This window comes from Sinohyriopsis cumingii, chromosome 17 (assembly GCF_028554795.1).
Source record: "Sinohyriopsis cumingii isolate HCF-2022 chromosome 17, ASM2855479v2, whole genome shotgun sequence".
Taxonomy (NCBI): domain Eukaryota; kingdom Metazoa; phylum Mollusca; class Bivalvia; order Unionida; family Unionidae; genus Sinohyriopsis; species Sinohyriopsis cumingii.
The window spans coordinates 118,968,731-118,981,802 of record NC_142977.1 but is presented as its reverse complement, the minus strand read 5'-3'; the positions used below and the strand labels follow the sequence as shown (position 1 = coordinate 118,981,802).

The 13,072-nt window shown below is 35.9% G+C and overlaps 1 protein-coding gene across 2 annotated transcripts in view; it reads left to right on the top strand.

The window, feature by feature from the left end:
• The window catches only part of LOC149779747 (uncharacterized), a 69,804-nt gene extending 61,196 nt beyond the window's left edge, over positions 1-8,608 (top strand). For both annotated transcript variants that reach the window (XM_089940608.1, XM_089940607.1), the window contains one exon: positions 1,588-8,608. In XM_089940608.1, coding sequence (XP_089796734.1) covers positions 1,588-2,361 — 774 coding nt within the window. In that variant the 3' untranslated portion in view covers positions 2,362-8,608. The remainder of the gene's footprint in view (positions 1-1,587) is intronic.
• Positions 8,609-13,072: the final 4,464 nt, after the last annotated feature.

Here is a 13,072-nt window from a genome sequence, read left to right as displayed (position 1 = left end):
TTGGTCTGAAGATGTATCTCAATTATTGCCTTTTCCTGAATCAACTTTCCACTTACTGGTATGTTTTTACTCCTTGCAACACAAAACCACTCCCATACTCGCTCGTTCAGATCTCCGTAAACTGTCCGTTGTGCCGTGGCATATTTCCTCTGTGCTTGTGCACCTTTCTGCCATTCGTTTCTAATGGACTTCTTGTCTTTGATTACATTTTGAACTTGCGTTTTACCGACGCTTAAGCTGACTGCTATTTTGCGAGTGGTCTCACCTTTTTCATTTCTTTCAATGACATTAATCCTTTCTTCCAGTGTTAAAATTTTTCTTTTTTTCAGCGGAGATTCTGCCGTTGTTATTAGTGTTGACGTTATAAAGACTATAGGTTTTGATCAGGTTTTGGGGAATTGTGGAATAAATATATATTATGTACCAATGAATGAAACCAAAAGACATAATTAACTCGTCAGGAAACAATACTGTACATTTATTTAAATCAACAGCGTTATAGCTCGATAAACAAATGTTCCGACCATCTGCACCCACGTAAACAGATTGTGGCTTGGTGAAACACTAACAAAAGAAATAAAAAATAATTTTAAAAAAATCCGGAAATGATTCTCACTTACTAGTATTAAAGACAATGAGCTCATTCACCCTCCAGGCATTATGGATTAACTGGAAAGCAAACGACGTACTCAAACCAACACTGAAGCCCTTTCAAACGATTTCTCACTTGGACATAAGGACTACTGGCGTTTTGTGAGTTTTCATACAGCTAAAGAAAAAATACAAACCTCTAAATTGACTGCGTATATCCATCATTACTCCCTTTGATGCTACTCTTACTGGCTATTCACATGACTTCGGCACTACAATGGCGGTTAGTGACATGTACTTTAGTCTGGTTTACTGCAGTTTACAAATGACACCGTACGCTGGAGTTGTAAATTTCACAAAACTGGTACTGTAGCAAGACAATTTATTTTTAAATACTTTATTAGAGCAATCTTTGCTATTTTTACCGTCTTTGTTACAAAGGATTAAATGATGGTTAGAGGTGTTTATCCCGATATATGGTTGTTCAACTATAGTGCTATTTAATGTGCACTTTGTTTGCATACTACATTTATCCCGAGCTCTAATGTTTACAAAGGATTAAGTTAAGGTCAGTGGTGTCAATCTGTTTTAATTTTTTGACGATGCGGTCGTTCACAGCAGTGTCAAAATGCATATTTTGCCAAGAAATCGCGGTCGCTGGTCGCGTTCAGCAGGTGGTCGTTCATAACAGAGCGTTTATATAGTAAAATCGATCCGTGCATTACGATTGTGGTCGGACATGACAGGTGGTCGCTCATAGCAGAGGTTGCTCATGACAGGTTTTACTGTATTGTAAACTGCATAGGTTACCCACTGGACTCATGTCTGACTACTTGACTCCAAACACATGGAGTTTTGGTCAACATTTATACCTAGAATGGTGTTTTAAATTAGTGGCCAAGTGTAATGTTCTATATTCTATTGTCAGCTTCCATGCGTACCTCTTAGGCCACCTATGGTTAATATGACTTTAACCTTTTAACCTCTGTTTTCTAGGGAGATGCTAGTCTATGCTGTCTAGTGTGTAAGTACACCCCATCATCAAAAGGAGAAGTGGCCTATCACATGACTGATTTCCACCAGTTGAAACTGATTACGAAATTCAACATCCATAAACATAAAGGGCGTCGACTTAATCAGGTCATAGACAAGGATGGTCAGTTAGTTCATCCATGCTATAAAAAGGTCTCCGCCTACAATAAGAAAGATCTTAAGATTTTACGAGAGTGGCTACAAAGCAAGGATGTAGAATGTGATGAGGAGACAAAACTTGAAGACCTTCTTGCAGCAGTAGATCAGATACTTGATCCACTCTTTAATCGAGCTGCACCCCGACATGGGAATATTGTGTATATGGGACCAAGCCGCAGAAGGAGGAGAAGGAGGAGGAGGAGGAGGGTCTCAGAGAGTGAAGAGCCAGTTGAAGAGGAACAGATAGAAGAATCAAGGGAGAGTATCATCCATATCCCCTCTCCAACCAAGGCTGCTTCGAGCCATCAAATTGAGGACGGAACAGATACTATTGTCATACAACATGCAGATGAACAGATTGGAATTCCACTTGCCTTGGCAGAAACCTTTGGAATTACTACTTCAGAAGGCACAGTTTTGGATCCATCTGTCTTTAGTACCATTGCAAACACAGCAGAGGGTGATATTGTTATTTATGTAGATGATGCAGATAACATGAGTGCTTCAGAGGTGTTGCGATATGTGACGCTTGGTATGGATGGTGCCACTGTGCAGCAAGTACATTTGGAGGAATCCTAATGTACAACATTTACCATTGCAGAAAGACGCTGATTGTAACTTTTTTTTTTCATCAGTATGCATTCATTAATTACATTAAAGTACATGTACCAGTAGATCCCCTTGCATTTTCCCCAAGTTGGAGTAGTGCCAGTGCAGGTACAGTCTTGACACACTTTAGTTAATGTATAGTTGTGACTACCCATTTTACCACAGTTGTAGTAATAGCAATACATGTTCAGTCACGATTCAGTACAACTTATATGTGATCGTAAATTTCACCATACCACAGATGTAGTAATACAAATACCAGTATAGTCTTGATACAGCAAAACATATCTGTTTTTGTGAATTTCCACTTGACCAGAGTTGTTGTAATATCAATACAGATACCATCATGATACAGTACAACTTATGTGTGATTGTAAATTTCCAGTTTGCCACAGTTAATAACATGAACCTTCCTTCATCATTTTTGGCAATGCACAACATCTGAGCTCATCTGGATAGTGCATTTCCACAAATTTCCACAAAGTAAACAAGTGCATGATTGCATTCAGGTTTGAATTCCACATGCCACGGTGGAATCTCACACCTTCCTTGTACTGTGCATTCATCATACAGTACAGTTATAGCTTGCATCTCTTGTAAATCTTTTTTACATGTATTTATGTTACACACATCTAATCAATTGAATTAGATACCATTTCTCAGTATTGAACCCATATAAATTAATGATTAGCAGAGATATGTCAAATTCAAGTGGTGAAAGATATCTACCTGTAAAGCCATATTTCCAGATTGCATCTGTATCATTTTACACAGTACATTTATTCATTTAATCTATCTATTTATAAAACCATATTTCCAGAGTGTATCTTTATTATTTTACACAATACATGTATTTGTGATTTGTTTGTAAAACCATATTTCCAGACGCTATAATTTCCATTTTTACACAATACATGTATTTGTGATTTGTTTGTAAAACCATATTTCCAGACTCTATAATTTCCATTTTTACACAATACATGTATTTGTGATTTGTTTGTAAAACCATATTTCCAGACTGTATAATTTTCATTTTTACACAATACATGTATTTGTGATCTGTCTATAAAGTCATATTTGCAGATTGTAGCGTTGCCATTTTACACAATGCATGTATTCCTGATTTTAAAATAGGAGCTAAAACTCCATTTTGGAAAATAAAAATGTTTAGCTTATCCTGCCTTACATTTTGCAGATATTGAATCATTGAGTTTTAGGTTTGAACATGTTCCCTGATCATATCATTTTTATGGTGCATGATGGGCTATACATTGCAGTCAGTATATTTGGCTGAGGAAGAACCTGGAAAGCTATTGCTAGCTTTCTCACATACTCATATTGGCCAAACCAGGACTTTAACTCCCATGGACAGAGGTGAGACAGTAAAAGCAAACCCAATTGACAATGCATCCACCTGAGGCTCTTAATTTATTCTGACCTCCAACATGGTGTCATTGGTATGTATTTGTTGGTTCTTTTAGCACTTGTTTAAATAATAGATGTTGTGATTTACTGAGCACTTTCTGTTGTTATTTCCAATTTTATGTTCTTGTTATTTCAGTTAATTGAATGGCAAATTGCAGTAAATGCAAGAATTTAAAGCTATCTTGTTTGCACAAAGTGTTCTTGGTACTTGACTTACAATGTAGACAGAAAATATCTGGTCTGCAATGTCGCATGCATTGGTCCGCTCAGAAAATTTTGATAGTACATGTATCTGGGTAGGCGTCTTAGGGTCAAAAATTTTTAAAAAAATGCATGTTAACAACCTAAAATTAAAACAATATCTTTGATTTAAAGTGCATATGTGTATATAGTATTCCTTATTTTCCTAAGTTGTGATGAGACTTTATGTCAGACTTTATTTGTTTTTTTAAATTTTAGTTTAAATAAAAGATACGCTACATTTCCCCATGTTCAATATATTGATTATCAGATCATAGTTACATTCTTTATGGGATTTTCCTTCAGTGCTTGTAATCATAAGATAATTCCCTCTGTATCAACCTGTTCCTTCAAACACTCCTGATTTTATTCACTGAAGAGAATGACTTCTCACAGTCTGAAAATAAATGGAAAAACAAAATTACTGAATCGTTCTTATGTGAACTATATGGAAAAATTCTTCAAGAGCCTAGACAGTAATATGTTTACAAATAATCATGACAGAGAAATTTGTCTAATACATATTCCATTCAAGTAAGAACAGTGTATCATTGCATTTGTTGCATTTATTGTTTAATTTTTCATTGGATCAATTTATGGGAGCTAAATAATTGTTCAAAAGTGTACATTTTTTCATTGGATCAATTTCTGGGAGCTAAATAATTGTTCAAAAGTGTAAAGTATTTTAAAATTATTTACCTGCTGTTGGCACAGTTAGCAATAGGGCAGCTTGTGTATAGCTTGCCAGAAGTTGGTACAGCTCCTCAAGGGAGGCAATTTTGTCCAATGTCTGCCTAAAGGACATGGGGCTCCTTGATATGCACTAAGAGCTTGTAAACTGTGCTACTCAATCTTCACGTCATCAAAACTTTTACTTTCCTGAAAGTGGTCAGTCAAGATCCAAAAGAAAAAATTAAAAATGTAACCCAGTTGAGTTTGTTGTTTTTAATCAGAGAAGCCAAATGATAACTGGAAACATTTATTGTGTGCAGAAGAAATAAAATATTTAATGTTAATATTTTACCTCTAACTTGTCATTCTAGACCCATTCTTGGTCAAAGGGATCATCATTATTCAGTCAAACATTGATGGTCCTTATAGGACTTGGTTGGAATTCTGTTTGTCAATTATGTAGGTATTTTTGTCTGATTTATTGATCCGCAATATCAAAGAACAATGTATTACTTAAAAGCAATAGGAGAAACAGTAACATCTAAAAAGATATTTATACAATTAAAGTTTGCACATAAAATATTGCAACTTTGTAATCTGTCACCTGTGTTTTAAATTCCTGAATGGTCCATGTTCTTTATTTGCAAATTCATTTGTTTCATATTTATCCAGTTCAGACTCTAATGACAGCATAAAGGTTTTAGGCTTGTCAAGAAGATTCTCCATTACTGTGGTCTTACATGCAGAAACCAGTGAGTCAGCCATGGTGAAGAAAACATGAACTTTTAGAAAAGAACCAGTTATTAATTAAATTTAGTATTTCACAAAAGTTTAAAGTAGATAAGCTCAGCTTCTGTTGCATAATATTCCTGACTGGCTTCTCTTTCCACGATGAGTATCAGGAACTGAAGAGAAAGACACTCTGTTGTCACAGCCCTCATGTAATAGCCATTTTTTATCCAGAATCTCTCAGCTTTACTTGCGGGTCACCCAACACACTGGAATTTCAAGTTAAGAAAAATGTTCATCTTATAATGAAGGAATATTATCAGATTTAGTAGTAACAGGTAAGAACAAATATTTGATGAGAAATGATACTGCAGACTTTTTGTCAGGTGTCAGGTATTTAGCTACATGCATTGTTACACTAGGAATGAGGATTTAAATAGGAATGAAGATGTTAATACATTGCTACACTAGGATTGTAATGTACATACATTGTTATACTAGGAATGTAGGTGTACATACATTGTTACACTAGGATTGAAGATGTATATACATTACTAAACTAGAAATGAAGATTTACATCCATTGTTACACTAGGAATGAAGATTTACATCCATTGTTACACTAGGATTGTAGATGTACATTGTTACACTAGGAATGTAATGTACATACATTGTTATACTAGGAATATAGATGAACATTGTTACACTAGGAATGTAGGTGTACATACATTGTTACACTAGGAATGTAGGTGTACATACATTGTTACACGAGGAATGTAGATGTACATACATTGTTATACTAGGAATGCAGGTGTACATTGTTACACTAGGAGTGTAATGTACATACATTGTTATACTAGGAATGTAGATGTACATACATTGTTACACTAGGAATGTAGATGTACATTGGTACACTAGGAATGTAATGTACATACATTGTTATACTAGGAATGTAGGTGTACATACATTGTTACACTAGGAATGTAGATGTACATACATTGTTACACTGGAAATGGTTTGTTTGTTTTGTCAGTCAAATTGCAGAAGTTGACTTTTATTACAGAAAGCAATTAGAAACTGATCATACCTCACTACCTCAGAAGTATATTTTGTATAATGCACATGTTTACAGTATTTTGTAAGCAATCCAGACATGTATATTTTTGAAGTGAAATTAATAATCAGATTTTGGGTGACCATTTTACCTTCAGTTTTTAAGGAGAATTAACTTTGTATTTCTTGCACTGAAACAATACACTTCATAAGCTTTAACAAAGCATTGATTTATAGTAGATAATGTCTTCAAAATGTGCACTGCATTATAACCACAATTCCCTGATGATAAACCCATGCTCAGCAAATCCCCTATGATAAGCCAATGTTCGGGATGATACCCATAATTCCCCTATGATCAGCCCATGCTCTGCATTATACCCACAATTCCCCTATGATCAGCCCATGCTCTGCATAATAACCATAATTCCCCTATGATCAGCCCATGCTCTGCATAATAACCATAATTCCCCTATGAACAGCCCATGCTCTGCATAATAACCATAATTCCCCTATGATCAGCCCATGCTCTGCATTTTACCCATAATTCCCCTATGATCAGCCCATGCTCTGCATAATAACCATAATTCCCCTATGATCAGCCCATGCTCTGCATAATACCCATAATTCCCCTACGATAAGCCTATACTCAGCATTATACCCAAATTCCCTTATCATCAGCCCATGCTCAGCATTATACCCACAATTCCCTATGATAATACCCATAATTCCCCTATGATAAGCCTATACTCCACATTATACCCACATTCCCCTATCATCATCCCATGCTCAGCATTATACCCATAATAGCCCTATGATAAGCCTAGACTCAGCATTATACCCACAATGCCACTGCACTATCAGTCAGTTATTATAATAGTTAAATTACAGATCAGTCTCTATAAAATGCAAGTAAAACATTCCCAATGTACAATATTTTGTGTAAATTGTTGTATATTTTCTATTTTAGAAACAAATGCTTTACATTTATGATTGGTACACTAACTGTATATTAACATAATTTATTTACATAATAACAAGTTTAACGTTTTTTGTCCTGTTTGAGCAAATACATAAGACTGAATCTTTTAAAATTTAGTCATATATCAGATATTTCAACCAGGGCATCCTAAAACTTGGACCCAGTTCCACTTCCTCTAAACCAGTGCATTCTAGTATTTGGACCCAGTTCCACTTCCTCTAAACCAGGGCTTTCTAGGACTTGGACCCAGTTCCACTTCCTCTAAACCAGGGCTTTCTAGGACTTGGACCTGGCTCCTCTCCCTCAGAACAAAGGCATTATAGGATTTGACTTAGTTCTTCTTCCTCTAAACCAGGGTGTTGGTTACAGTTCCCCTATTCTAGGTTTGTTTTAGGCCCTAGTTTCACGTTTCTCACAATTTCTCCTTAAACTGAAATTTGACCTTATCTTTTTTATGATGCTGTTGACAAATAATGGTAATTTTGTATGATGTAGAAACAGTAGAAAGGACAATAAATACATTGTGTGTTAAAGGACCATCTTTATTAAGCAACCATCTGTCTTTAACAGCTACATTTTATTGAAAGTCTGTACAACATTTTGTAATAAATTAACCTGTATTAAGAAACCACCTGTCTCAAGAGGTCAATTTTTCTCTTCCTCTGAGGTGGCTGCTTAACATAAAGTAATTTTTCCTGACTGCTCCAGTGACCTAGTGGTTAGAGCATCTGCCTCAGATGCGGGAGGTCGTGGGTTCTAACTACAGTCGAGTCATACCAAAGACTTATAAAATTGGTACTAACAGCTGCCTCGTTAGGTGCTCAGCAGTAAAAGGTTAGTGTTACGACTGGTTGTCCTGGTGTCAGGATGATGTTACTGGGTGGGACATGATGCTTCAAGTCTGCGGCATGATGTCCCAGTGCTAGACATCACTATAAACTGCCACACTGGACACATCATAGCGATACAAATCCAAATTGAGTGAAGTCATTGTTTTAAACTAAGCAGTATGTAAGATATTTTTATTTAACAAAACTTGGTGTGTGGATGCAAATGTGAGATTTGTTAATGAAACTGTGTTCTTTTGTGATTAAACCATTATGCACAGATCATTGAATGTTTTTTCATTTTCAGTTTTTGCTTTCCATGAGGTAAAGTAGGTTATGTTTTGTTGTCTCCTTCCATCTCTCTCTTTCTAATTTCATTTCTCTTCAGTAACTTGTGTTGTCCAGCATCAGTAGTTGTCAGACTTGGGGTAAAAAAGAACTCTCTTGATTTCAGGGTCAAAAGTTAACTGGACATAATCATGTTGACTGATAGAAGAAAATTTGTTTTTGCACAATAACTTAAGTCTACAGTTACCAAACTTTGTGGATACCATGCACTTTAGGTAAAGAACATGTTTTGGGGTCAGAAGGTCAAAATCAGTGATTGAAAGAATAAAAACACTTTCTGCACAGTAACCGGAGTTCTTCACAATCTACTTTGTGGTGGCAGGCACTTGAAGTCAGAGCCTTAAAGAATTTGGGGTCCTTGGGTAAGGCTCTTTACTCCAATTGCTTGGCTGCTGTATAACCTATTTGTGTTGATGTGCCATAAAATAGCAAACCAAATATCAACGACCTGGACTAAATGTTGTGATGACTTGCACATAGGGTAAGGAAGAATCATAATCTGGGGCTCAAAATATCAAAAATGAAGGTCACAATAACTGAAGGAAGAAAACTGGTTTCTGAACACAAATGTGAATGTCAGTCTTATACTTGTTGGAATGTGGATGTCAGTCTTATACTTGTTGGAATGTGGATGTCAGTATGTGGCAGACGTCTTATACTTGTTGGATGTGGATGTCAATCTTATACTTGTTGGAATGTGGATGTCATGTGGCAGACGTCTTATACTTGTTGGAATGTGGATGTCAATCTTATACTTGTTGGAATGTGGATGTCAGTATGTGGATGTCAGTCTTGTACTTGTTGGAATGTGGATGTCAGTATGTGGCAGATGTCTTATACTTGTTGGAATGTGGATGTCAATCTTATACTTGTTGGAATGAGGATGTCAGTCTTATACTTGTTGGAATGTGGATGTCAGTCTTATACTTGTTGGAATGTGGATGTCAGTCTTATACTTGTTGCAGTATGGATGTCAATCTTATACTTGTTGGAATGTGGATGTCAGTATGTGGCAGACGTCTTATACTTGTTGGAATGTGGATGTCAATCTTATTCTTGTTGGAATGTGGATGTCATTACGTGGCAGACCTCTTATACTTGTTGGAATGTGGATGTCAGTCTTATACTTGTTGGAATGTGAATATCCATGTTATACTTGTAGGAATGTGAATATCCATGTTATACTTGTTGGAATGTGAATATCCATGTTATACTTGTAGGAATGTGAATATCCATGTTATACTTGTTGGAATGTGAATATCCATGTTATACTTGTAGGAATTTGAACAAGTCTTACTCTTATCATAATGTGAATATCAGTTTTGTCTGATGCTTACTTTTGGCTTTAATTAACTTTCATTTTTATCAAAAAGTTTGATTTCAATGGTAAGTTGTGATCAGTTATAATTTATGTTTACACTGAAGGTCTTTATGGCAGTGGTCTTCAGAGGCTACTGATATGGCTTGAAAATGCAAAGATGATCCCATGTGCTTTGGTTATCATTATCTAGGAGATGATCGACCACCGTATTATTCCCCGGGTTGAGGAAACAGTAAAATAAAATATAAAATTAACTGTGATTCTTAACTTAGAAAATGTTCATAGGCCCACCATTTATTATTATTCACATGCTTGACATAACAAGAGAATTTAAATCTGTGCAGTCAGCATGGATTCCTGGGTCTGTTCATTGCAGATTCACACCAGGAGTTGTCACCTGGAAACCACTGGGCTCATCACCCAAGGCTACTGTGGTGGCACAGTGGGTAAGGCATTAAATATCTGATCAGAAGGCTGCAGGATCAATTCTCACCACTAATTAAAATGGATTGGCTACATTGTTTTTTAGGGTTATTTTTAAGGTCGTGGGTTTCTTATCTCTTAGTAGCTAAATTTTGGAAGTGGCAATACCAGCAACTATCAAACTGTATTTAAACAAACATAAAGCTGCCAACAAAATGTTGAAAAATTTTAATTGCCCAATTGTTAGCAATAATTTGTTGCACATGTATAAATTGGACATGGTTTTAACAAGAAATATGTTCATGAAGTAAAATCTTCTTCTTCCACATAATTATTAATGTCAACATACTCATACTTGGATACATGTATTGAGGTACATTGTAAATTTACAAAACTTGTCTTATAAATAATGAGTGTTACATGTTACTATATTGATATTATATATTATTCCTCATTTTAAGTTACAGATCATTCATTATAATCTTCAATGTGTGTTATCTTATTGAGTACTACAAACTCATCACAAAAGTAGGTCACTATGACCCATAATTAATGCTTCGCTGACATTGGTAAAATTTAAGTTTATTTCTCAAGCTGTGTTCATGCTGGAATCATGAAACTGGATGACTGTATATATATGTTAGTATCACACCCTTATTACAAAAAGGTCACATTGGCCTGCACTTCACATTTTACTGGATTGTGTAAAGTTTCTATATTTAACTCCCAACCACAAAGATTTTTGCACCCTGCACACATACTGTTATACCTAGAATCACAACATTTTGTTAAGGGGATACATCTTGATGAGGACTACACCTTCATCACAAAGGTAGGTCATTGTGACCTACACATTATATTTTTTAACTTTATTTTGATGTTCATTTCTCAGGCATAATCATGCTATTATCATGAAATTAACCATGATATACATCTGTCAGTACCATTACAACAAATGAAGCTCATCATCACTTATATTTAATTTGCATTGGTTAAGTTTTGCATTAAGCATAGGACCACAGGTTTTAGCATTCCAAATTAACTACTTTTTTACAAAGAACTATAAAACTTGGTGAGTTACGCATCATGACAAATGCATCTTATTGCAAAAAGAAGTCTATGTGACCTATATTTCATGTTTTGGTGACTTTATGTAAATTTTCTGCTTTAAGTTCATCTATTTAGTGCTGTTTATGCTCCAGTCATTAAACTTGATAATTTCATCCCCATGACACCATTATAGCCAAAGACCACCATGACCTAAATTTGAACCATTACTAACGGTGCTTAAAAATTTGTTGTTAGCTCATGACTACAGCATTCTCCATGCTATATACATCCTAGCCTACACAGAAGGTCCTTTCTGACCAGTACAGATGGAAGAATAAATAAGTGTATACAGCAGTTAACTTTCCATATTAATGACTACACATTGCATATTGTTACATGTTACATTTAGCAGGTTAACATTGCAATGTACATGGGAATAAGTACTGGAACTGAGTGAACTGCATGCATTTTATGAGGCCTCTGCTTTAGTGGCTAATGATGGCAGTTATTGATGTGTAAACTACATGTATAATTTCTAACTTTTGTCATACTGGTTGTCACTCCAGTACTTTTGTCATACTGGTTGTCACTCCCAAGTTACCCAAAGTCTGTGACTTTTGTTACACTGGCTGTCTGTCCAGTGTTACCCCAAGTCTGTGATTTTTGTTATACTGGCTGTCACTCCAAAGTTATCCAAAGTCTGTGACATTTGTTACACTGGCTGTCACTCCAGTGTTACCCCAAGTCTGTGATTTTTGTTATACTGGCTGTCACTCCGCTGTTATCCAAAGCCTGTGACAAGTCATATTGGCTGTCACTCCAGTGTTACCCAAACCCTGTGACTCAGTACACTTTGACATTATATGGCTTTACAATAATAGTAGCTTCCAATGATTTTAAGCAAAATGATTTTTTAAAATTTTTAATCTGGTTTTCATTGTGCCTCCAATTTGACATGATTGAAAAGAATATTATTTGTAATGCATTTCTTTTATACCATCATATGGCCGGACAAACATTTCATTGTTAAGATCACTTTAGCATGGATTTATTTTCATTGGGTATTTTATGTTTAATAATGGCTTCTGGAAACTAGTAAAAGCCTTGTAGAGGTGAACTATGCAATTATTGACTCCATTCTGGCAATGTGGTTAAAATCGATGCAGTTGTTCATTGTTGATTTCACTGTGGCAATGTGGTTAAAATTAATACAGGAGCACTGTCAAGCCAATCTGCTGTGGATGATACCCACTCTGTAAAATGTCTATATGTTGTACCTTTGCTGAAAAGTCAAGCCCACCACCAATTTGCATGTGTGTGTGTGACTTGGATTTTTAACTTAGCTTCAACAATTTTTCACTCCTGTCGCTATGATGTCCTCAGTGGGGCAGTTTATAGTGTTGTCTAGCACTGGGGCATCATGTCACACCCAGTCACATTATCCTGACACCATGCCGACCAGTCCTATCACTAAACTCTTAATGCTGAGTGCCAAGCAAAGCAGCTGCCAGTACCATTTTTATAAGTATTTGGTATGACTAGGCTATGGTTCGAACCCGTGACCTCCTGTATCTGAGGCGGGCACTCTAACTTGGACCACCAGAGCAGTCCC